This window comes from Hypomesus nipponensis, chromosome 8 (assembly GCF_054491055.1).
Source record: "Hypomesus nipponensis isolate SF chromosome 8, ASM5449105v1, whole genome shotgun sequence".
In the NCBI taxonomy this organism is placed as follows: Eukaryota; Metazoa; Chordata; class Actinopteri; order Osmeriformes; family Osmeridae; genus Hypomesus; species Hypomesus nipponensis.
Window position 1 is genome coordinate 16552107 of NC_140368.1, and position 27342 is coordinate 16579448.

The 27342-nt window shown below is 40.0% G+C and overlaps 1 protein-coding gene across 3 annotated transcripts in view; it reads right to left on the reverse strand.

The window, feature by feature from the left end:
* nsmaf (neutral sphingomyelinase (N-SMase) activation associated factor) overlaps positions 1-27342 on the reverse strand; it is a 106732-nt gene that overhangs the window by 62374 nt on the left and 17016 nt on the right. For all 3 annotated transcript variants that reach the window (XR_014766263.1, XR_014766262.1, XM_084702605.1), the window contains exons 3-8: positions 27140-27218; positions 26351-26412; positions 26153-26189; positions 25357-25407; positions 25188-25259; positions 7428-7475 (exon numbers count right to left, since the gene is read on the reverse strand). Coding sequence is in view for 1 of the 3 variants with exons in the window: in XM_084702605.1 (XP_084558731.1) it covers positions 7428-7475; positions 25188-25259; positions 25357-25407; positions 26153-26189; positions 26351-26412; positions 27140-27218 (349 nt within the window). In the remaining 2 variants the exon portion in view is untranslated. The remainder of the gene's footprint in view (positions 1-7427; positions 7476-25187; positions 25260-25356; positions 25408-26152; positions 26190-26350; positions 26413-27139; positions 27219-27342) is intronic.

The window sequence follows — 27342 nt, forward strand, 5'->3', positions numbered from 1 at the left end:
TATCACAAAACAGGCAAAACAAGAGATATATTTAATTGCTCAAAAAACGTTATGATGGTACCCCCCCCCCACCCCCACCCCACAAAAAAACAAATAACACACAACTTTCCAAGCTCGCCGTGGGTGCCCTTTTCTATCTCAGTGGCCTGACGACCTTTGACAGTAGGCTAGGTAAACTTTTTGAAAATGGCCCCCAAAAGACAACAGGAGTCAGTGGCAGAAAAAGAAATAAACTGCAAGATAATGCCCGTGCATCACTTTCAGGTAAGTCCATGTTTAATTATTGTTAAATACGGGAAATATGCTGCTAACTTATAGTTAGCCTATGCATACACCACAAACTAGCTGAGGTTATTGCTAATTTTAGCACACTCAAATATGTTAGGTGCAAACTAAATTTAGATTTTACTGTTAAACATTATCTATGCATTTGAAATAACTGACGCCAGCTAGATGTTACTTTACTGTACATTCTATGATGCTTTCATATTCGATTGATCAAATAGTTTTTAAATGAGTAATAAAGGTGGAGAGCTCCTTGGCTGCATGCTTTCAGTTTTAAATGTTTATAATTAATTTGGAAAACCATGCTAGGAAACGTAAGGGTGGGGCTGAAAAATTAAGAGACAAAAATACATCATGCACTCAAATAAAGGCCCAAAATTTCGCGCGCTTGCAGTAACTCCGTTACCAGCATCATATCAAACACAGAATGTGGATGTATTGACAGGGCAGCTGTGGTGGTGGAGGGGGGGGGGGCATCATAAAGGAATTATGCGTAGGGCACCAAAATAGATAGCGGCGGCACTGAGCAGACGTATGTAGCGTATGAAGATGTCCGCGGCAGAGACTCAAGAGAACTTGAGCAAAATGTCCTAACTAAGCACCAGCGAGGAGGTTGGTAGCTAGGAAGATTAGCCAACCCTTCTACATCCCTGGCCATACCTGGAAGAATTTTTCGACATGTTGGATGCAAAAACAACTCCTTTCGAATGCGCTGCAAGCTCTGCGCACCCAAGTAGGCTACCACGAGCTAATGGCTTTCACAAACTCGCCGTCTAATTTGAATAAAGGCTATTGATAACATGCCTCTGAAGTTTGACTTTTTGCACCATTACAATACTTATAGGCAACTAGTTAGTCATCATATCTTCCGCTCCATGAAACACATGTTAATGCAAAGTAGTAGGCTACACATATATGGTAGGCTACTAAAATGCGTTCATTTTGAATGGGCATAAACAGGTGCAGCCCACATTTTTCAACAATAACATTTCAATATAACAAGTCATTATGGCCTTTGGAAAAAAATATTTTGGGGGAGGTGGATTAAAGACCGTGCATTATAGACCCCTGTGCCTAAGCTTTTGTCCTTAATGATTTTTTTTCATTGTACATTACTACTTTTACTTTTATAGTTTAGTTTTGAAACCAGTACTTTTATACTTTTACTTGAGTAAAAAGCTTGAATTGATACTTCAACTTCTACAGAAGTATTTTTAAACCCTATTATCTATATTTCTACTTGAGTAATAAATGTGAATACTTTTGACACCTCTGGTTTTCAGTGGTGCAAAAGAGTCTAACACAGATAATAGTGCATCATTGAGGTTCTCTACCATTTCATTCAGAGAGCAATCACGAATAGTTGGCTCATATAGAGTAAATTGTTCAGAAAATGTCATCGTAGCTGTATTGTCTAAATATCTTCTTTTGGACTAAGAATTCTTTTGTGGTTTTTGGTAGGATAATTTCCACATTAAAAAGTATACAATGATGGTCTGACAGGGGTAGATCATTCATTGAAATATTATTGATATTTAGTCCAGTTGTTATCACTAGATCTAGTGTGTTGGGTCTGTTATGTGTAAAGTTAGATTGAGACTGTCTAGGAGATTTAAGAGCTCAATAGTTCTTGGGTCGGCTTTTTTATTTACTTGGATATTTAAGTCTCCATTTAAAACTACTTTGTCATATCTAGTGACACATAGTGATAATAGTTCAGAGAATTCTTGTAAGAGTATTGGCGAGTGCTTGGGTGGCCGGTATATAATAACAAAAAATATTGATTCGGTTTTGAGTTTTATAGCAAGATATTCATATGATGTGAATTCACCTAGCTCCGTGATTTTTAACAATAGTTCAGAGGAGAAAATAGCTGCGACTCCTCCACCTTTTTTTGATTTTCTAGAAACTTGGTGAAAGCTGTAATCTGGTGGACACGCTTCTATCAAAGTTGCTGTTGCCGTGTCTTTGACCAGATCATTAACTAGAAATGATTTGTTATTTAGTGATCTAAAATTTAGAAGGGCCAGTTTCATCTGTGGGGTATCAAGAGATAAAACAGGGGTTGATAAATCTGTTGGAATAATATGGATAGTTCTGTGACTTCTAACACTAGTTTCCGGTTTGTAACCATGCATTTTACCATGCCATTTTCTGTTTGTGATGATGACCGGTATGTCCAGTGAAATAGCATGGTGGCTGTCCTAGCGTAGCTTTTCTTTGGGAAAGTCACTGTCACTGAGCTGTTTCTTCACAAGAGAATTCATCCGGAGGGCGCAGATCTGTGCAAGGCCCATGTCCTTGCAGGAGACTGTTTGAATGTTCTGTTCTGTTCCATGGGAGGTTGTTTGGGATGTGTCAGTCTGCTTAGACACAACAGGGATGGGGAGAGCAACTTGATTTGTGGTCAGGAGCACGTGACTGATGTTTGCTGTTAGTAGTTGAGATCCTCTACGGTTTGGGTGGAGTCCGTCAGCTTAAACGGTCTGCACAGTTCCAGAAAACAAATATTTTCTGTCTTTGCCAGTTCAACATGTGCTGTCATGGCATCTCCAATCAAGATAGTGGCCAAATGTGGTGTTGTGGTTGCATTGGCGATCTGGGCCCTTCATGTTTGTTAGCTGTGTGACTAGCACTCCTGTGCCTCTTCGCCTTGGATTCCACACACAAGGGAGAGAGAGTTCCCAGTGGTTCAAATCTGTTTCTGAGTGGGACAGGAGCAGAGGTGATGCGGGAGGAGTTTCTGCCTCGCTTCTTTTGCTTTTTATCCCTGGTGCCAGTCCCATCTCCGATGAAGGTAGAAGCGGCACTAGGGCTCTTTGGTTTAGCGCCAAGAGCAGGCCATGACTCATCCGGTTCACCGGCCGGTGGAAAGAAAGCTGGTTCCAAGGGTGGCTCATCAGCTGGTAGCTTAGCCTCCAGCTAGGTAGCATGGAATCTATAAAGTCTTCGGTCTCTCTGATATCTAGTAGGGATATGACTCTTACCTCCAGTTCGACTATCCTCTGAGTAAGTTGTTTGTAGTTGTTGTAAGCCATAGTTCTACAGGGAACAAGCTGTAGCTTGCTTGCCTGTGGTCAGTCTGGGAGAGCAGCCCAAAATACTTCTGTTCTCCTTGGGCTTCAGTCCCTCAGGTTGTTTTCAGGTTTTTTTTTTTGTGGTTGTTGTCGATCCACTTGATTTTGAATAATATCATCAAAACTATCCAAATGATTGAAACTTCAGAGCATTTCTCTATGAATGACTAGATAATGAACAGAAGCTAAGCAGGGAAGCAAGCAGGGAAGGTCAGGGGGAGGAGAGGGAAAGAAAATGCGACTGCCTTCGTTGAGAGCCAGAGCCAGTCAAATGACAGGAGTGTTATCTTTTTGACAGCTGCAAGGGTAAAGACCTCTTACAAGATTGAGCTGATTCAATAAATTACACATACAATAATGTACAAAGCCCAGTGCTGCAGCCATTTTTGGAACAAGGTGTTTTGTGATGTATAATGTTTGAAGTACATTAAACCAACTGAGCTGCAGTGCTGTAACAGGTGCATCATTACAATAAGGGTTATGGTGGAGTGGCAACCGCAGTGCAGGAAGTCTCTTGGGTGAAGTTATTAAAGATTAGGGATCAAATTTATCAAACTGTGTAAATTCATCCGTAAAAGTATGCAAATGGGGAACATTTTGTTTTGGCTTCTTCTGAAACAACTTGTTACGGTTGACACTACCCGAATGTAGGCTACTAAACGTGTATTTGAGCATCCAGGTAGTAAACTTTGTGAGGTTTCTATGATACATACATTTGTATTTTGTTTTTAACAAACACACAACACATGTATTGCCATCATATTTCCAATGCATTGTTCGCATTTAAGCTGATATTGTCAGCGACGATCTTACTTTGCAATATGTGGTGTCATTGCGGGGCTGTGATATCTTGGTAAATATGGCTATTGCCTCGAAACAACCCCAAATACGTGTTTAGTAGCCTACATTCGGGTAGTGTAAACAGTAACAAGTTGTTTCAGAAGAAGCCAAAACAAAATGTTGCCTGAATCCATCGTAGTAAATACATTTGTGACTGAATACCTGAAACTCCCATCTACTTCAGTAGCCTGCTGTGAAATGCAAAAGCCTTCAATGATGGATGTGTTTTTGCTCGTGGGATCGAATCCCACTCTAATCTTTTATTTTCTTAGCTTCCATTTATTTTGTTGTGGCAAATGGCTGTAGTGTAGTGCTCGCTACATATACAACTATGAAATGAATTGATTTCAAAAGATACAGCGAAGAAACACTCAGCCATACACAAAATCGCATAGGAAACGATCAGACACATGTTGTGTTTCAAAGGGTTGGCGTAGGCTATTTTGATCGTATTGTCTGGGTTAGCATCGACGTTCTTAGTATGAATTTTTAATATGTGGTGCCAGAAGGAGCTGTAATGTCGTGGAAAATACGGCTATTGCCTCGAAACAACCCCAAATACGTGATTAGTAGCCTACATTCGGGTAGTGTCTATGGGAACCAGTTGTTTTAGCAGAAGCCAAAACAAGATGTTACCTAAAGGCAAACGTAGTAAATAAATACGTAACAATTTAGCAATTTTTTTATGAGCCAGAACAGCTCGCAGTGTACGGCAAGGGACTTCAGTGTAAACGTGTTTTTGCTCAAGTGCGATCGAATCCCTATTCATGCGAGCCTGCAAATGTTTTATTTTGTCTCCATTTATTTTTCGTGAATGGATGTAATGTAGTGTGCACGTAGCCTATACTTTCATATTCGCCGCAGCAAATATGAGATCCGACTTGAAAATCGCCAGTAATGTTTGTGACAAATCTGGTGATGGAAGACTTGATACAAGAACGCACAGCTGGGGAACCAGTTAGCGTGGTAACCAGTTAGGCGACAACCCCCCAGTTCTAGTTCGACACACTGGTCAGACATTTTACAAAAATGTGGCTAATAGAGCAAAATAAACATAGACTATACATGTATTGTGGTCTTGAAAACCCTGAATTTTAGGCATACACATTATGTGGGGTTAGCTCAGGACACAAGGCAGAGAGGCAAAAGTTAGGACATGAATCTCTGTAAGTAGCCCCTGTTATGACAACCATGTGGGGCCAGATGGCCACTTGAACAATGGCTGAATCTATTTCTTGTGCAAAACTGTAATGAAATGTTCTGTCCCACAACGGCTCTCAGTGTGTACGATAGGACGCCAGGTCACGCTGACACAGGAAACTGTCCGCCCGGAGGAACTGACCTTTGGAATAGCAACGAGCCAACCAGACAAACACTCTCCTATCTGTTTATCATTACCAGAGACTGATTGCCAACAGGCAGCCTAAAATTATCTGTATGACGTGTATGAGCTGTATAAATGTCGGATGAATTCTCACATCCAGTCAGACTTCTCTAGCTGAGACGTCTCGCGAATGTAACTTCCAGTTCTTGGTGCAAATAAAGCAAGCCTTTGTAATCCGATCGATGACTCAAAGCCTATTTCTTGAACTATTGAAGTAACCTTGGGACCCTTTGAAAGTCCACCACATGTGTTATGTCAGTGTGTTGTATTGTAATAAGTAACATAGGCCTACATACACATAGGCTAATACATTCTGGTTTAACAGTGACATGTCAGAATTTTTTTCTTTTAATTTCGGCAGTTACAGTGCGTGTCCACTACAGCGGAGCGGCGCGGAGCGTCGGCTTTCAATCCATTTTCAATGAAACCGGGCGTTGACGCTCGCGTACGCTCCCACAATGCCCTACATGAGCGTCAACGCCCGGTTTAATTGAAAATGAATTGGAAGCCGACGCTCCGCTCCGCTGTAGTGGACACGCACTGTCAGTTAACTACTGTAACCATGGCAGTCAAGACATTCAGACTGGGTGGCGGAGACCAATGGAAGACGCAAAACTGTAGGCAAAGCTGTATATTTATGTTTCTTTGTTCCATTGACCTCTCTTTTCTGTGTTGGAGTTCTTTTAAGAGCTTGATGGCGTCAACATCCAGTCTGATAATAAAATATCATTAATTTGAATTGTTTCTCTTCATTATAATACCCACACACAGAAAATCCAGGTTGAATCAAGTAGCTAGCTACTGTATTAGCTATTGTATTTGCTAAGTGGCATTTCAGATAGACAGTGACATATTTGCTGTCTGAGAGATCCAAACTAAATAAATAAATGTAGAGTTAAGAGGAAATATCTGTAGAACAGCCAGTTGGTACAGTTTTGATTCATCGTCCAGACATTGTCTGGAGGTCAGTTTCGATCAATTGCTGACGTCTCGGCGACGTCCGATATTAGACTTTTTCCAAACTTTCGGTATCTGCATTTATAGTGGCCGATAATGAATATTAATTTTTAATTTAATTTTGTTTCCTCTGTTCCTTTGTGACAATAAAACAAACAAGTTTATTTTTAAACTGCATTATCATATTATTTTAGTGAGGAAATAATAACAGGAGTCAGTTGGCTGGGCGGTTAGGGAATCGGGCTATTAATCAGAAGGTTGCCGGGCCGTGTCAAATGACGTGTCCTTGGGCAAGGCACTTCACCCTACTTGCCTCGGGGAATGTCCCTGTACTTTAATGTAAGTCGCTCTGGATAAGAATGTCTGCTAAAAATGACTAAATGTAAACTATAGATAACAAATGTTAGGGAAATCAGTTAGTTTTGTTATGCGTTTCTGGATTTTTAAATATGTTTTTATATTGGCCGATAAATCGGAATATCTGATTTTCCAAAATCACCAAATGTTTGTATCGGTATCGTCTTTAAAAATCCTTTATTGGTCGGGCTCTAATTTGTATGGACTTATTTTAGAAATTTAAAGGAATCCAGTATCCCTTCTGTGGTATCCAGAGAAAATAATAAATGTAACCGATAGCCTAAACTTTGTAAGATTGGATCAGACTGAATTTATTTTAGTCATTACTGTCCTGGAGCGTTGAGACTGCAAATATTGGTAGGTTGGAAATGTTGTCAGTTCTAGAAAACAATGGAGAGATGGATAATGTTAACCCTTAAAAAGCAGCAACATTTCAGTGGAACAGCAGCCCGGAAAGAATCGCCAGAAATCATAGCCTTGCAATCTATCACAGTTGGTGTTCCCAGGTGGCTTCGTTGTTCACTTACCATCGCAGTTTGGTCTGCAAGCTTGTCCAGACAAGATGCCCGTTGCAGCTGTAGATAAAACATTTTAAAGGTATAGGTTAGAGTTGTCACAAAAAGCCCTTAAACCGTGTAAACAGTGTTCTATAAAAATCTATAGTCTACATCCCCATTCAAAATGTAAACCTTTTGGTGCATACAATTTGTCTATAAATACTTCCAGTGAGTACCTACTTTTATTCAAGACTTAATTTAGAACTAGAGAGGGTACAATTTCTAGGGAAATTGTGAGGTGTGCTTGCAGCCACTGCAGTTGGGGCAATTAATTTTTTACTACATTACCTGCATACCTTTTGGTTAAATTGTCACTCATCATCTCTTTGATTGAGTAAATCTTTCTCAAAAGATCGCTAGTAATGCTGTATTTTGCAGATTTTGACCAAGCCTGTCCACTCGCACTCCCTGTCCACTTTATGGGTTTCATGTGACGTCACACAGTGGTCGCGGCGCCATCTTATGGACCGAATTGCAAGATGCTGTCTATCTGATGTGCTGTACGCTGTGATAACAGCAAATCTCAAATACATAAATTACCTTTTACAATGTCCTAAAAAAACCCTGAGCATCATGAGAAATGGATTGCTGCTATCAAGAGGCACTCCTACAGAACATAATTTGAAATGTGAGCATGTGTAACGTTATTCTGGACAGCTAGCATTAGCTATATCTGATGCTAGCAGTCCAGAGGTTTATACTAGAAATGTTTGCGGCCAGGGAGCACGTACCTGGGCTCAAGTAACTTAAGCTTTTTAAAAACTTGCTTTTTATCAATACCTTGGCGCAAACTCACACTTTCTGTTCCAACGAGGGATCTATTTGTTTTCAACACAATTTGTACCTAACAATGCTCTGCTCTTTATCGGATTTGAAAAAGCCAAACCACTTCCAAATAACTGAAGAAGACGAACCCTTTTTATCAATAATTTCTTCATTTGAAGTTGCTCCCTTGCCATGGCTATCGCTGCCACTGTTTTCGTCAATAAGACTAATTGTCCGCGGTTAACATTAGCTACTCCACTTGAGGAGCTCAGTCAGTATATTTTAGTGAGCGTACGTAGGCTACCATTTCTTTGCAACTTCCTGCTGCATCACAGAAATTAAATGGACTGCCGTTCCTAATTATTCTCTGTCGACATTATTGATATTATTGAAAATGAATTAATGTTATGATATCTTTATTGAGGGAAGTCATTACTAGACTTAGATAGAAGGCGGGTCCTCTGTTGAAGTTTAAAACTATTGTATCCGCCCAGAGCCAATCTGATTTGCCATAACCAATCGCAAGCGTTCACCTTAGCCAACTCCTTCACCACTAGTGTAACAAAGCTAGCTGCCGTAGCTGGAAAATCAAACTTTTCCCAAACCCCGTGGGGAGGAGGGCCACTACATCATGGCCACCAACCAAACTCAGCAAGGAATGTTCTTACTCCGGCTTTAACCTATGGATATTCGGCAGCGTTGCTGCCACAGCCGCAGAATATTTTCGCTCGCATATTTCTCTGCCGCCATTACTGAACTACTCAAACTAGTGCACGATATTAACGTCATCGTTCTCAGCCACTCCCTCTGTCCGCTGATTGGACCTACAATTTTTTTTTTTCTAGAAACCAACTTCAGAGCCTAGCTCCCAGACCTACTACTGAAGCGAAATCCAAATTGAGCGGAAGTACGTAGGAGGGCAGAGCCAGGCGGTATGACGGTATATACCGTGCGACGGTAGAAATGTGTCTACCGGGAAATATTTGACTATACCGTTTCAACCGCGCTATACTCTTATACTATATTTTTGTATTACACGTCAATTAAATGTCTGGTTGTTGTATTGTATATAAGCCATCATATAAATCGCATTCTTGCGATATTTAGAATTGTAGTTGAACTTTTATTTGATTTGCTATTTTCGTTTGACCTTGAAGCACATTTGCATTGGTCTGACGGAATTTTCGATGTGGAGTGTATTTTGTCTAAGCGGACCACATTCATGCCGATGCTAATTAATTATATATTTGAGGACCCATTCTGCAGGTAACCAATTCGATTTGTTGTTCAAATTATGTCTCGTGCTGTAAAATTATTGTTATTAAATTATACTGGTGGCGTTGCTAGCATTCTTGATCTAGGATGACTAGTGAAGGCTAACTACTTACTAACTGAGAGTGAGGTCTTGCCGGGAAATATCAAACTGAGGCTTTATCGTATCGACCGAGCTTTAAGGAGGTTGATACGCCGAAACCCAAGTTATATGGATAGTAAAACTCAGACTAATCGCTTTCGCTCATTTTTACATTTTTGTCGGAGGGCATTACGAATACGCATTGAGCTGTGAGGAGGTCACCACGCGGATGGCATGACTGCGCATCAGCGAATCGTAACGCTCGTAACTTTTTTGAGTCTTTTGTTTTTAACTCAAGTGTTGTCTCATGTGAGGCAGTAGTTTTTTTTGTAATAAATAATCGAGTGCAATGATGAAGTACGGTATGGTTATTTTATACCATTTCTTAATCGAATTTACAGAACAATTACTATACCGTGATATATACCGTAACCGTGATATAAAATTACTCATACCGTGATAGAAGATTTTGGCCATATCGCCCACCCCTAACCAGTTGTATAAAAAATGTTAAAACAACGATTTGGTTTAATAGAGTAATGTTACTACAGTTGTACTATATTGCAATACTGTTGAAATATCCAAAGTTACTTGAAATGTCTTAACATATTGTAAATGTTCAATTGTATGTACCTGTTGTAATGCATGGCCAATAAGTAAAGGGGGAAGGGGGGGTGGGGGTGCCAAGGGAGAGATTGGATGGACAGTGGTGAATAATTGTATTCATTTAATAGCCAATTCCCTGAATACATCCACTATTGGAAACATTTTCATATTCCGAAAGAAGACAATATATCTGAATCTTGAATCAAAACCAGACAAGATCAATTATAGTACCCTTTAGGAAAGAGAAATAGTTCCGCGTTTGACTGGGTCTTCAGCAGGGCTCCAGACAAACTTTTTCCCTTGGTTGCACTGGTGCGCCTAACTTTTTTATTTAGGTGCACCAGCACAAAATGTAGGTGCACTCAAATTTGTCCTTGCGTCTCCACAATTTCAAGGTCACCTTTTTATCACTTTATACATTCATATATATATTATGTAAATGATCCTAAACAAAAATAAGGTGTAGGTAAATATTGGTTTTATTTGAAGCACAATTAAATTGTACATCAAAATAAAAATCTAGTGATCAGTGCTTCACTGAGCTGCCAAACTAAAACATTGCAAACAAAATAAAACATTTCAAAATAGAAAGTGCTACTGACCTAACATTTCATGGCTCAAAGTCTTATAGCGGGTCCCCCCTTGCTGTCGCATGCCCTTCAGATGGCCAACACCTGTAATTTGGCTTTCTTGCCCTTTGGCCTTGGCTAAACCAGCTTGCCACACTCTCCCTAGCATCAAAACCAAGCGCCATGGGTTAGCTCCATGGCCCAGCTCCACAACTCAGGGGTAGACAATTAATTTTGACAAGGTGCCACATGAGAAACTTGAAATGTGTTGGAGGGCCGCATCAACAATAACTTGAACTTAATTCTGCTCACTATTCATTTCCCCCATTGTAAAAAGCAGTAAAGTATATATTTTGATTAGCTGCTACTGGTTATCATACTACTAACTAACTAATCCTCTTCGTCCCTAATGGGACATAAGGCTTCGACGTTCTGCCTCCATCTGGACCTGTCTTGTGCCGCATGCTGTGTCTCGCCCCCGGTTAGGTTAATCTCTTTCAGCTCCGCTGTCACCATTTGCCACAAGTGTTCTTGGGCCGGCCTTGCTTCCTTTTCTCAGTTTCTGCTGGTGGAGGGTTGGCAGGGTCGTCTGGCTCTGGGCAGTTGAGTACCTCACGGAAAGGCTCAACCCATCTCGCAATCTGGTCACTCTCAGTGGTGAGGATGTTGCCTTGCTTGTCTTTGACGGGCCGGCTGGCTGGTGTACTTTCCTGTGAGTTGCTTTGTGATCTTATAAATTGTACTCAAATCGTCCTGCGCAGCTGCACATTCAGCTTTCTCTGCCTAGTCCTGGTTATCAGAAGAATAAGGATATTCTTAAGGATATAACAGGTGTTCTTGGGCCGGCCTTGCTTCCTTTTCCCAGGTGGAGTCCATCGTAGAGCAATCTTGGGGATGCGGTCCTGGTCCATCCTGAGAACGTGTCCGAGCCATTTGAGTCGGCGGTGTTTGATCTCTAGCACCACACTGTTGCACTTAGTCTTCTTGTATAGATGTGCATTGGTTATTTTATCAGGCCAGAAGAGTTTCTTGAGGCATCCATTATGGAAGGTTTCGACTTTTTTCATGTCGTAAGATGCTACTAGCCAGCACTCCGAGCCGTACAACAACACAGATTTTACATTACTGTTGTAGAGTCGGACCTTTGTTCTTAATCTGTTTTGCTTAGACTTCCAGATGGAGTGTAGCCTAGCAAAAGCACCCTGTGCCTTTCCGAGTCTTGCTCTAATATCTTTTTGTGCAGAGTTGTCTTTGCTGACGAGGCTTCCCAAGTATGTAAATTCCTCAGCATAGCCCGTTCACTGTGATTGGTGCATCTGGGTTCACTTGGGTTTTGGGTGCATTTATGTTCAGCCCTACCTGTTGGGCAAATTGGTTCAGTCTGTCAGTTTTCTCCTGCAGGTAAATGTGCTTTGGTGCAAGGACAGCAAGATCATCTGCAAAATCTAGGTCTTCAAGTTGGGAGAACAAAGTGCCGCACACCAGATATTCTGTAAATTTTTATATAAATATTTTATGTTGGTCAACCAGGAAAAGACTATCGAAGTAACAGTATAAACTTAAATAATCATGACATCAGTGTTTCATTTGATTTGTAACTAAGGGTGTCACGATACCAAAAATTCAGTAGTCGGTGCCGATAACTTCTCGATACCAATTTCGATACCATGGTAAAAAAAAAAGGATTTTCTAAGATTCCATGTACTTGAACTTGGAACATTAACTTATTTATTAAAATATTTGGAAAAATAGCAAAATGTCATAAGACATACAAAACATGTGCAACAGAGCAAAGCACAACATAATACAGTGCAATTAAGCCATTCAGCTAACAAGACGAACATGAGTTTACCTTCTAACCAAGGTAGGCTATACGCTAAGTTAAAACTACAGCATAGCGAACCTAAACTATGTAGGCTACATAACATGAGCCATTGTAACTGTAGTGCCCACCATCTCAAACATCATGTAACGTGTATGACAGGTTAAAAAAACTGAGAGTGCATTCTTTGGATGTATTCATAACTTTGCCGCCACTACAACGAACATTGATTTATTTGGTATAATGCCAGTTGTTAGCATCGGTGCTGCGCCTCTTCTGGAACGGCTCACCTTGAATTCTTTAAACAAATCCGGATGACGATCTTTCAGTTGCTTAGCTAAATTGGAAGTATTACCTTCCTTGATCTGAAGAACACGGTAGCATCTTCTGCATAGTGGCTTCTGTGGATTAATTATAACGCCACGGTCATCTGCCTCAAACGCAAAGTAGGCTATTTCCAACCACAACTTTTTGTGCATGTGTTGTAAACAAGTCGAGATGGGGCGATCGCTGCAGCTGCAGTTGCCATCTTGGTTTTCTGAATGTAAACGTCACCTGGAACACTCCTGAATACTGCCCCCATCAGTTCCAGAAGAGGCACAGCACCGATGCTAACATCTGGCATCGGCGCTCACGGTGCTTCAAAAAAATGGGCATCGTCTGTGTTTTGTTATTTTAGCATCGAAAGGTATTGTAAGTATCGGTTCTCGTGACATCCCTATTTGTAACTAGCTAATCTTCACAAACCGTGAAAAGTTCTTTTCCAGTGAGTTAAAGATTTGCAATTGATAAACTTTATACAAAAACCAATACTTTTTTCCAGTTAGTTTTGTTCTGTGAGAGGAATCCAGTGGGCTTGAACAAGTGCGTCGAAATCTGGCTGAATGTCTGACGCATACCTGTCAACACTCACGTTTTCCCTGGGAGTCTCCCGTATTTCACACCCATCTCCCACCCCCATCCCGTTTTGTCATTTCTCCCGTGAAACTCCCATAATTTGTATGGCCAAACCTCATTATATAAATATTCACATCAATATATTATTTCAATGTTGTCCAGAAACGCATCCTACTCACATACTACATAGGCTGCATACAATTTTCAACCCATTTGTTACTGCAACCAGAGGCCGTCTATATTAACTACATTCTCTGCCGCAACCTACAACCCAGTTGCGCTGTTGATATCTCCGCAGGTAGGCGGGAGAATTTGAAAAATACATGGTTGATTTTGGATACAGAATCACTTGTAGAAATGGCAACAGTCTCAGGTGGTGCTACGGCAAAAAATATATATATAGCTGCAAATTAACAGTAGGCTACACAGTAGCCGGACTGGCCATTGGGAGCACCTGGAGAATTCCCGATGGGCCGAAGCACTTCTGGTTGCCTTATAATTCGCTTGCCTTATATCTTTTTTTACAACTAATAAAAATTTGGGCAGAAGATTGAGCGACACGGTTGGCCAGCTACACGGTTGGCCGGCTCCCCTTTCCCCCAGAACAGTTGGTCTATTCCAAATGAACGTCTATGCACACAACAGTGACACTGACATATAGAAAGCTAGCTAGTAGAGACAATATAAAGATGGAAAACCAGGCCAAGAAATGTAAACGTAATTACCTTCACTGGACAATGTTTTACCAATTGAAAAGGCGGCTATGTTTGTTTGTTTTACATAAAGCCTCAAAAACCTTTTCGCTCATATTAGCCACAAAAAATATGGGGCCGGTTCTGGTGGGCCGGTCTGGATCAAAGTCCAGGGCCTATTTTTACTCCCAGTCCTTCCCTGAAAGTAGGCTACATCGACGGAGGAATTTAATGTCTAATCAGCAAGCCGCATCAACAATTCCCGGATTTTGGTACTCCAATGTTGACAGGTATGGTCTGACGTGGATATGTTTGTATTATGTCCGTGTTAGTTTTTTTCTTTAGTCGCTTAGTGCAGATTCAAATTATAATCCTTTAACACAGCGACGTGTTCTCCAAAACTAAGAACACAGCTTTGACCTCAGTAAACAGATACTTTGAAGTCCATATCTTGTTAAAAACTCTACATTCTGTATCAACCTTTTGTTTTTCATTTTCGAGGGCTAACTCTCCTGTCGTTGAGGTTGCACAAGCGCACATTTGTAAATTGTCTGACCACTAGTCTTTCAGGACTACATATTTACTACAGCTCAACACATTTATTTATAAAAAAAAAATATTTACCTCACGCGGGCCGGATTGGGACAGCCTGTGTGCCGGTTGTGGCCCGCGGGCCGTACAATGCCCAGGTCTGCCATAACTGATTCTCTGGTGCTCAGGTCGTAAATTCAATCACGCAGCACGGAGCAGTGTAGGCCAACGGGACCATAGTCAGTCAAGGCAAAGACCCGCCCCATCTCTACCTCTGATTAGTTTAGACCACGATATGATCCCAACAATGAGTGTGAGTTAGTCAAAAAATAAACAAACGCTTCATTCCTGGAGAGGCAGCGGAGGTTAGGTGCACCGGTGCGACCTTGATTTTTTTTTTGTCACACCCAACAAATTTTGTTCACACTCTAGACCCCTGTTCAGTAATAAGTCTTTCTTCATTTTGTCACGTGACAATTACATAGGCATTAGTTCACCTCTCGACTGCATCTTCGGGTATGAATATTTGGTACCTTTTTCATGTGAATGTTGCATAGGCTGGCTACTGGCTGAGCCAATGCAGGTCACTTGGAAAATTAACAACTCAAAGACAAAAGGTGTGTTTGACTTCAGTTACATGCAAAAGTCACATGCAAACTGAACAATTTGATTGTGTTGTGTGATCAACATCGTCTGTGGCTGGATGGAGCGAATTTATAAGTTATTTAAAAATGGGTAAGGCTAGTTTTGCCGAGCTATGTATTTTAGCTTCTGTTTGACACAATTTAAACTAATATATCACACACCCCGGGGCTTGTAACTAACTTTTTTCTTCACTGTCCCAGTACTGTCCCAAAGTGCATAATTAAACATGCCAAACTGAACTTGACCTGTCTCAAAATGTTTTAGCATTTTGACATTCTGACATGGGTCTAAATTATTTGCAACACAAAGTAATCCATACAGTCATGGGGCTCAAATTAATGTCAGAATTTCAATGTGAATACACACACAGTAGAATACATAACTTTCTTGGTTGTTTCATGGTGGGGCTAACACAATTCTTGGTGTGGCTGTAGCCCAACCAAGCCATACCCTGCCGCCACCCATGTGAGTAGTAGTTATATGTTGTGCGCATTGTCAAACTTAACATTATTCTATTGAAAGTGGTTGAACGGCCCATAATGGGAACCCCATGGCTACTGTAACTGTCAAAAAGAGAAAAAAAAAAAATCATAACATATCACTATTTGATTTTAAGGCCAGAAGGTTTTGATATAGGTGTGTATCTACATATTAAAGTACAATGCTGTGACGTTATTTATTTGTATAAGCTCTACATCCATATGTTCACTGGTCGATTTGGGTCCTCATTTGGTTAGCTCGCTAGCTCGGTATTTGTCATTACCTTGATGTATGAATTGACTTGATGGTCTACAAGTCTTGTCATGTGGCTGTGGTCATGGGCATACGCAGGGTTTGAAAAATACAGAGGTCCAAAATCTAAGTTTGTTAGTGGGTTGGAATTAATGTCAGCTAGCTAGTTTTCTCCAGAGCCATTGACCATAACCATAGCCTTCTATGGCTCCGGTTTTATCACGATGGACGACCACTGATGAAGCGCTTGTAATGTGAATAAATTGTTCATTGTTTCACCGGCCTTGTGTTTAAACGTGTTGAACCACTGGTGTATGCATTTGATGTCAGGGTTTGAGGGGTGACCTAGTGGTCACTGTGTATCATGGCAGCGCTCTTTCTGTCAGTCTTTTCCTTCTCACCTGTTCCCTGTTTTGCGCTGATTACACCCCTTATAAATACCCTGTTTTCCCTCCTTCTTTGCCGAAGAGTTTTGTTATGTTTGACACCAGTTCCATATCCTGTGATGCACTCTTTGTTCCAGCCACGTCGAACCGCTGCCTTACCCTTTCCTGGACATATCGGATTGCCTTCTCAATCTCGGACCCTGCCTTCCCTGACTGTCGGATCATCCATTTTTGAGTTGCTTTCAGCGGCTTGTTTTCTGTTTTTGTTCCAGAGCTTTGCTTGAGAGATTTCGGTTATCCTTTAATAAACTTTAAGTTCCGCACTCCGCTTTTGGGTCCTCCTTGCAGCCAGCCCTGACATTTAATATTGTAATGGTCTATCGTACCACAGTCGTCCCATAGTCTGTGTGGAACTGTCCCAGACATCCTTTTCATTGTCCCCGGGACGACAAGATGCCGTTAATTTCTAACACTGCCACTCTCTGCCTTTAAAGCCACTCCCACAAAACTACAGTAACGCAAATTGAATGCAGGGGCCAGACCCACAACCCTTGCTCCTCGGCTTGAGGCAACGGCCCCGGTGGATGTTGGTGGTATTGCATTTCCGATTTGCTACCGACTAGTCTGGTCGTTTTATTCTATTAGCTCCAGTCAATATATCCAAAACTATCTCCCCCCCCCAAAAAAAATCTATTCTCAAACCTGGCTCATACTACTAGTTTTTTCATAGAATTATTTTTCCAGATTTTTGCTAAATCTGATACCAATCTGAAATGGGTAAACTAGCAACCCATTAATTTGCTTACATCAAGAAAGGATGCCTGGGAATGTGCTCGCGGACACGAACAGGGCACAAGCACAAAAGGGAACATTAGCCGATCGCTGATTTACCTGAGCGGGCTCAGCACAAGGAGAAAGGGCTTGATAATCTACAGTTCGCCTGCCTTGCTGTAGCCAGTTTTACAAATGGTTGCACACATACATGACAGTTTATAGAGTTTATTTCTGTTATTTTAAAGTTGATTTAACAATTTTGTAATGAACGTTATTATGTTCATGGCATGACAAACGTAATTATAGCCCAATATAATTAGTGATATCGTGGCATGTTAAGGCGTCATTATAAATTGTGGACATATTCTTCTGGAGCAAAGACAAAGATGAATAAATCATGTCTGATAATCACAATATTGTTATGGTTACGCAACATTATGTCAGTTGACACCACAATGATGGCATTAACAATAACAGTAAGCTAGTAATAGTAAAGCAACACTCATCATAGTAACATTTACTGTATATAGGCCTATATAACTTAGCTTGCTTTGACGAGCTAGAACAACGACGGAGCCAGATATTCAAGTTTACAGTTTCTTTAATCTGACACAATACTTAAGCAGTCATACTAAAAACACAAAGCAATAAAAACAACATATATTTGGTGAGTCTGAATCGTATGTGGAACGTATGTTAGGCCTATATTTCTAAAAACTGTGAAAGGAATACCATGCAGTGAAAGGAATACTATACAGTGATAGCATTGATTTTCATAAAGTTTGCATCATGTATCTGATTCTAAATCGGACTTGTACCCCATTCTGCAACTTTTCTGACTCTCCAGCAATACCTTAAATCACACGCTCACAACATATTGTCGCAAAGTATGACGTGTACAGTTAGTTGCAAGCGTGCACAAGTCTCGGAGCGAGGAGCAAGGCTTGCCTCACTGCGCACTTTCTATAGAAATTAATGGGGAAGCCATCTTTAAAGAGCAGGTTTCCTTGATCTACTGTATATAAGTCTATGGCAAGGGCAGAGTGCACGCAGGTAGGTAGACAGACAGGTAGTCTGTCCAATCATTAGTCAGGGTACGACCTATTGATTTGTTGTGTTTATTACAGTCTCGCAACGCCTACAGATATTGGGATTGATTTCAAATTACTCTCAAACCTTTATATGTATTGGTAACTATCAAGATGTGAAGTTTACTTTGGCAAATATGAAAAAAAGTGCTTCTCAAACACATTAGATACCCTGTCTTTAAATACACTTGATTAAAGATTATATTTTCATGGAAAGAAACGGTTGTTTTTTTGTTTTTTTAACAGCATATTCAAAAAGAGTGTGTGTGTGTGTATGTTGTGTGGGTTTTCTCAGAGTTAGGACTAAGATTCATGAGTAGGATTGGTCAGGTTTTAGAGCAGAATGGAAGAATGTTATGGAAGAAGCATCCATAAGGTTTAATGTTATGTAAGTCTGACACTTAGTAAGACTTAAACATACAGTGATAAGAAGTGTATTATTACATTACCGGCTACAATTATTAAAATTTTTGTACTTTTTTTATTAACCCAGACAATAATGTAATAGCCAGCCAATAATGTAAGAACTCATTACATAATGGGCAAAAAGGTTTTGTTCAGAAATGTTCTTACATTATTGGTAAGTTACATGATCGACCTTTATTACATTAAAAATGGAAAATGTAATATATTATTGGCAGTTATTACATTATTGGCTGCTACAGGGCCTGTTAGCTAAATCTGCTAACCTTTAGTACAGTAGGTACAAAGCTAAGTTACAAAGCCCTGACAAAGAAAATTTTCCACAGAGCACAGATATCAAATAGCGGTTTGAGCTCCCGGCAGCGCTAAAGCTTCCTCTAGCAACGCTGGAACCACATTTTTCCTTTTTCCCTCTACATGGAATATTGCTGGCCTCTTCAACAAGGCTAAGGACTCCCACTGCCATTAACACTAATATTTATAATTTGTATTTAAAAGTCCATCTATCACTTATTACACACTGCACAAGTCATCTACCGGTCATTTGCACTATTTTATTTTAGATCTTATTTTATATTTTCCATTGTATAGTATTGTTTTGAATAATTTAGAGCCTGTAGCTGCCGTCAGAGGCTACTCTCATATGTAGATTTATTTGAGAATATTTCAGTTCATAATATGCATTTGGGTTAAAAGGTCAATAAATAGTTAAATGTTCAGCATAATCTTTTGAATAAACAAGTAATACATTTTCTGTTAATACATGTCAATTCATTTCCTGTTATTTAGCTAAAACCATAGAAAAGGGGTAACCTATTATTCTTTCCGCTTGGGAATTATTTAATTGTTGTTGTCAGGATAGTTTTATCAATGCACTACAATCAGAAGAGCCACACAGGGTGCTGTGCTGGTGGCATGTCTGTGAGAGTTATGCATATAAGTGCCAATAAGTTGTCTTTTATTCTAACCCTTGTGCTGCCTTCGGGTCACATGACCAAAAGGTTCATAACGAACCATCGTTGTGTTTACCCAATTTTACCCAATACAAAAGCAAATAAAAATAATTTTATTTTAACCTTCGCAATGTGGGATGTCTGAGACAGCCCAACAGTTAAAAGAAAATGCTTCACTTTATTTTTGTATAAGTTGTCGCAAACTAAGGTGGGTCACAATGACTGATGGGTCAGAATGACCCGAGGAGAACACAAGGGTTAAGAAGAATAAGAAGTTGTAACCCTCCAAGTTTATTCCTCTTGAGTCAGAAAGGCCAATGAGGTATGTGTTTTGTTGTGTTAATTGCTTTGCTGTATGTGAACATGTGTAAGTTATGTGACTGTGTTAATGTGTAATTAGCCATTTAAGTGTATTTTTGTACGTGTTGAATGTGCACATTTATTCGTTTTGTATGTACATTTAGTTTATTCTGTGTAAAACACCATTTAGAGGGTTAATTGAAGTTTTGTGTATTTCCTTTCTTAGTTCTGACAGCATTGTTGGGGCATTAAAAGCTACAAGGTTACAATACATGTTGAAGACTCGTGTCCAATAAATGTCTGTTAAAAAACAAAGAACAACATCAGCCTTTGATTCAACTTGAGGGGAGTCACAGAGACTGTTGTACTTTTCTTTTATATTTAAGATTCATATATGTTTAACGTATGCACCTTACTGCCACAGAAAATTCCTTGTTTGTGTGAACTTACATGGTGAATAAAGCCCATTCTGATTCTGAAAAGGTTATCTATTAGGTTATGGTTGCCTTCTGCCAGAGGGGAGTGACTGAAACAGGGAGTGTCCAGGGTGGGACACTCCCCGCTCGCCTCAGGGTCCTCGAGGTGTGCAGGTCCTCGAGGGAAGGCAGATTGCAGCCGATCACCTTCTCAGCAGTGCCAATGATACGCTGCAGCCTGCTCTTGTCCTTGGCAGTGGCAACAGTGTACCAGACGGTAATGGAGGAGGTGAGGATGGACTCAATGATGGCTGAGTAGAAGTGCACCATCATTGTCTTTGGCAGGTTGAATTTCTTCAGCTGCCGAAGGAAGTATATACTCTGTTGTGCTTTCTTGATGAGGGAGCCGATGTTCAGTTCCCACTTGAGGTCCTGGGAGAGGATATTGCCCAGGAAGCGGAAAGCCTCCACAGTGTTGGCTGGGGAGTCACTCAGGGTGATGGGGTTGAGTGGGGCTGTGTTCTTCCTGAAGTCCACAACCATCTCCACTGTCATGAGAGCATTGAGCTCTAGGTTGTTCTGGCTGCACCAGGTCACCAGGTTGGCCGCTTCCCACCTATAATCAGACTTGTCTCAGAGATCAGAGATGAGCCCAATAAGGGTGGTGTCGTCCGCAAACTTCAGGAGTTTGACGGATGGATGACTGGAGGTTTAGCTGTTGGTGTACAGGGAGAAGAACAGAGGAGAAAGAACGCAGCCCTGAGGTGATCCGGTGCTGAAGGACCAGGAGTCAGATTGAGTCCTTACTGATTGAAGAGTAGCAGTGATCCAAAGTGTTCCCTTCTCTGGTAGGGCATTTGATGACTTGTCTGTATTTGGGGAGTTCTTGAGTGAGATTGCCTTTGTTAAAGTCGCCTAGCACAATAACCAAGGAATCCGGATTTTCACGCTCCACGCACAATTTCTGTTTGGCGAGCACACGTTGTGCCTCGTTGGCGCTAGCCTTAGGGGGCATGTAGACGCCAACCAGTATGAATGAAGCAAACTACCGTGGCGAGTAAAAAGGTTTACAGTTAATAAAAAATGATTCCAGATCAGGAGAACAGTGCGGCAGAATCACTGTCACATCTTCACACCAGCCACTGTTAATGTAAAAACAAATACCAACACCTTTTGTTTTGCCAGAGAGCACAGGGTCATGCCATGTCAGCCATGTCTCCGTAAAGCACAAAGATGCACAAAGAAAACACCATGTTTTCTTACAATATATCAAACTGTATTATAATATTATAATGGTGGTTCTTGGACAGCTATATATTTGCGTACTATATATATACTGTGGTACGCAGTGTATTTGAAAACCACTGTTCTAGGCCACCACATAGATATATGATAGTTCTCGATTATTTAATGGAAATGTGCTACATCAGAAGTGACGCAAAGGTGCCTTGGATAGCACCTCCGCTTCTGAAGAAGACTTCTTTTTGACCATGAAGATCAAAAACTTTGATAAACTGGATGACTAGTTTGCATGACCTTCAGAGAAAATGTATCTTCTACACTCCTTCTACACTCCTTTCCTACGCTAAATACTTTCTATTACGACAAACACTGCACTACCTGCATTTGCAGCTTGTGACAGATTGTTCAGTTGTGCTGGGCTCATCTCCACAAGCCACAGAGAAAGACTGGGGGACAACATTTTTGAAAACCAACTTCTCCTGAAGCTGAACAAAAAATTCACTAAGTGATATGACTATTTACAGGGGGCTGTTTTGCCCTTCAAAATCTAGAAGCATTTTGTAACAGGACATAGTTTTAAAGGTCACATGATATGCTGTTTTTGGATGCTTTTATATAGGCCTTAGTGGTTCCCTATTACAGTATCTGATGTATCTTTCCCAAAATTCAGCCTTGGTGCATAATTACAGCCACTACGAGCAGTCCCACAATGAGCTTTCCTCAAAATGTGCTTTTTCTGTGTCTGTAGCTTTAAATGCTAATGAGGAGGAGAGGGGTGGCAACATGCGCTCATGTTTACAACGGATGTATCGTAACCCCCGTTGCTGTAAGATGCCTCGAATTTAGCCATTCTCATCTGATCACCCTGGTTTGCAGAGGTGCACACTCATAGTCATTTCAATGAAGAGAAAGGCAGATAACACGCGCCATAACACCAACAGCAGAACGGTTATCCAAATAACAAAGAAGTTTACAACACTCGCGTTACAGCGTTTGTATTCACACACACACTTCATGCCATCTACCTTTACATTAGCGACAGTAACTCAGCTGTTAGCTGCAGAGCTAATGTTACAGCCACATTCTAAGGGTAGCAAGCTAGGTAACCTTATACAGTAAACTGAGTAAAGCAACAAAATGATATAGCGTTAGTTAACTTACTTTTCCAAGGTTTGTAGCTTGACCAAGGAGAATTAGTAATGATCCAGAATTTAATTTCAGCAAGGCCAGCTTTGTATTGGCTTAAAATATTTTATTGGGGTAAAATTAGAACAGATAAATTGAATACAATGCTGCGGTCTCCCGGTCGTGTAGATTCACCCTCTACAACATCCGGAAGATCAGGAGATACCTGTCTGAGCACTCCACCCAGCTGCTTGTCCAAGCACTTGTCCTCTCCAAGTTGGACTACTGCAACTCGATGCTCGCCGGTCTCCCAGCATGTGCAACCCGCCCTCTTCAGAGGATTCAGAACGCAGCGGCCCGCCTGGTCTACAATCTACCCAGACACTCCCACGTTACCCCGCTCCTGATCTCCCTCCACTGGCTACCCATCACGGCCCGCATCAGATTCAAGACCCTGGTACTGACCTTCCGAGCAGTGAACGGGACTGCACCCGGCTACATCAAGTCTCTCCTGCAGCCTTACACCCCCACCCGCCACCTCCGGTCTTCTTCAGACAACCGCCTGGTTGTCCCACCGCTCAAGACCACCCTGTCCCAACACAAGCTCTTCTCCTGCCTGGCCCCCCAGTGGTAGAATCAACTCCCCACCTCCATCAGAGACACAGACTGTCTCTCCACCTTCAAGAAAGGGCTCACGACGCACTTGTTCCGGGAGTACAACGGTACTTCGGAATGGTTTGCTGAACCCAATGCTAGTTTCCTCAAGGATCACAATGACAATTAGAGAATTGTTGCTCTTGTTGGTTAGTGGTAACTGATTTCAACTGTTGTATTCGCTGCGAAATGTTCTATTCCAGTTAATCTTATTTTTATTTTATTTTACTGTTGTTGTTTTTTTACAGGTACACTTGCAGAGATTCATGTTCTTTAATTGTAACTTGCTTAACTACATGCTCTTATGGTTCTTCCCTTTGGCACTTATTTTTTGGTTGGTGCTTCTTGTTTTGGCTACCCCCAATGCTTTGGGGCTATCTTGTTGTTATTATCAGTGACCTATACACTTTGTAAAGCTCTCTCGTGGAAGTCGGATAAAAGCGTCTGGATAAAAGCGTCTGCTAAATGAATAAATTTAAATGTACATTTGCGATTCATCGCGATTATCGATATGAAATAATGTGATTAATCGTAATTAAATATTTCAATTGCTTGACAGCCCTAGTTAAAATGTAAAAATTGACCAAGTGATCTGATTTATGAAGGAATAGCGTACAGGGAACTGGTTTGCCTTTTCGAACACATTTGGCAACATTTAAAGATGGAAGAGATAAGAACCTCATATTGCCTTTGTTTATGTTGAATGGCTTTAATCTTATTTATTTTATTGGCTTTTTATTTATTTTGTTGAGAGTGGAAGTGCTACAGAGTAAAAGCATGAGAAGCATGAGGAAGTTGGGATGTTGGCGTAGAGAGGAAGAAATTGAGAGTGTGAGATTTCGTATTTAATTAGCATACCTTCTACTGCATATTATTATTTTTTTGACATAAAATATAAACATAAAATATCTGAAAAAGAAAAGTAACTGAGCAATTTATTTACCAGCTACTTAATAACTTTTACTTGAGTAGGTTTCTCAAATGGTAATTTTCACTTTTACTTGAGTAATATTTTACGGCAGTAATTATTCTTTTACCTCAGTATAGATTGTAGTACTCTACCCACCACTGCATGTATGTGAGAACCTACTTGGCAATAAACCCATTACTGATTCTGATAATGAAGTAAAAACATTTTTTTAACACTAGTGTATTGATCATTCTTTTTGGAGATGGAAAAAAAATCATGTAATTATATATATGTAAGTTATTGAATATTAGACCAAAGTATGATCTACCTGCCATGATAAGATTCTGTGTTACTGTCCATACATCTCAGTACTCATCTATGTGATGGCTAGGTGGCTGGTTAATGTACTTTCATCAAAGTCTCTTTGATGAAAGAGACTTTAAAGGAAATCAAATGGCTTACTTTGGTTCACAACTAATCTCTATCCTAAACAATTTATACTGCATTCTGGGTCTGCATCTACAAATATTATCCAAAAATACTGATATTGGCTTCTGCTTTTAAAACCCCATAAATTCAACACCAACATATACATACCTACCAAGCTTAAGTGTTTTTACCTATCTGTTCCAAAGTATGTAAATATATAATACTATAATTTGCCACCTTTGTGGATATTATAACAATTTGATAGGCCCATCTTGTTTGGGGAAAGCAGGAATGTTTGGCTATACAGTAACTAACAAATTAAATTAAGATTTTGCCACTCTATAAAATGTCCACAAATAAATTCTGTATTGATCATACAGAGCTTAATTACATATCTCATATTCACTTGATACATACCTGAAGTAATGTTTGGACAACATCGTCTGTTTTACTTGTTACCTCCAGATGGAAGAAAAATGTATTGTTTCCCTATATAAAGATAAAATAGTTTTACCACTTGACAGTCAAAATTGATCTCAAATTAACATTGAAAAAGCTTAATGAAAAATATATTGCAATTACTCACCCTTTCAATTTTGTAAGGTGCAATAACATTGCTTGCTTTGATACTATAAACCTGAAGTTTAAATATACCAGATTTAGATACATGTACTATTGTGAGCTATTTGTAACAATTTAATCTACCATTAACAATTATTACATTACAACAATCATTGATTTCCCATTGAGTTTAATATACAAATCCACATCCACAATTCCAAAGCATCAGAACAAGGAATATTGTACCCCAGTTAAGCGAAAATCTTAAACACGCATTGAAGCATTGCCAGACATAACTACATACTACGTAACTAAGTACAAGGCAGATTGATTTGCTCCAAAATCAAACATATGAATAAATGGTAGTCATAGCAAATATTTTCTAAATAAAGCTTTTAACTTTTATTAGTAAATATACTGTTTTATTTTGAGAGTTACAGGATATTTAGTCAAACTAATTAGAATTTCCAGAAAATCTCAAATAAAAGCATATTGTGGTAGTGGTACATTAAAAATGTGGTCTGTCTGTTGGACATTTTAAATTAAAACACAAACTGAAAATAAATTATTGTGAGATGACACTGGTTTTTATGGGACAAACCGAAGTGACAAGCAGCAGAGGTCTGCCTGACAGACACACATTTTTATCTAACCATTCATCTTGTTTGTGGGCTCAGTAATACTACCCAACTCCTTTCACTCTATGTTGCATGGAATCCCATTTAATCTGATTAACACCCCCTTCCCACTATGATCCAGACAAAAGCAAAATACCATATAAAATATTTTGTGCTGCATCATTAAATATATTACAAGCCTACCTGTCCACATGAGATTGAGAGGCCCGTTGGTTGGGTCCTAAAGAACACAAGAAGGCAGATAATGATCTAATCCTAATTCATTTTTATCAACAAATCTTATCTAACACCATTCTAGCTTTCATTTAAGAAATAGAAGAATATCGATACATTCATGGATAAATACGCAAAAGCAGGATTAGGTGATAAAATGCTACTTACTCTTTAAAAACATGACAACTTCCTTCAACAGCTTTCATGCTTTTGCAGTCTCGAAGTGGAATCTGAAAAAATAAATGTGTATCAAACTAAAATAATCAACACATAATTGGGGTGTGCTTGCCTTCTGCGAGCACAAACCATTGTTCTCTCTCATATATATATTTTTTAATTATTATAATTTATTTTCCCACCCCTAAGGATCCGTCGATATTTGCACTACATATACAAAGTCGGTGTCAAAAGGTTAGTCTTGGTAGCAATTGCGTTGCCTGTATTTTTACTCCCGTCATGGAGCCGAGCAGCTAAATACTTATTTAGCACTAGCGTTGCTACTTGCATATACCTACAGCTGGCAGCCGTGAGCAGTTTTGCTCCTAGATTCAGACCTAGTCCCCGTAAATTGTAGAGCTAGCTAACTACTACACTTTTGCTGTGTGGGAATCACAGGAGCTAACCATTCAAAGGGCGTACAAAAAAGCACACCCCACAATTTCCCCAGAAATGAGTAATTTCCCAAGTCATTGCTGAACAACTTGTGAATCAAAAATAACTGAATTATGAGTGTGAGGATGCCGCATCTTATACCTCTGTTTTGTTGGTACTGTTGTTGGTTTTTGTCTGACAATTGCTGTCTGGCCCCTGAATGTAGGTATGTTGAATTTTTTTATCTACCTACCTATGACTAATGTAGTGCCTGAATGTAGTACATTTCAAGTTGATGTTACTCAAAAGGGTTTTACAAAGGAGTAGCAATGAAGAAAAACAAATAGATTATTTGTCTAGAGATACCTTTAAAATTGGCTCCACAACGTCTTCAGGTTCAAAAATAACCGATTTGGAGCAAACTTTGAATGACCCTCGTATTTTTCTGGAAAAGGAGAAAAATATCACTGGAGACAGCAGAGTGAACTTATTTTTGGCACTGATCAATAGTATAATTTCAAAATGTTCACCACCGTGGGAATAAACCCCTAGTGCTAGAATCACAAAAA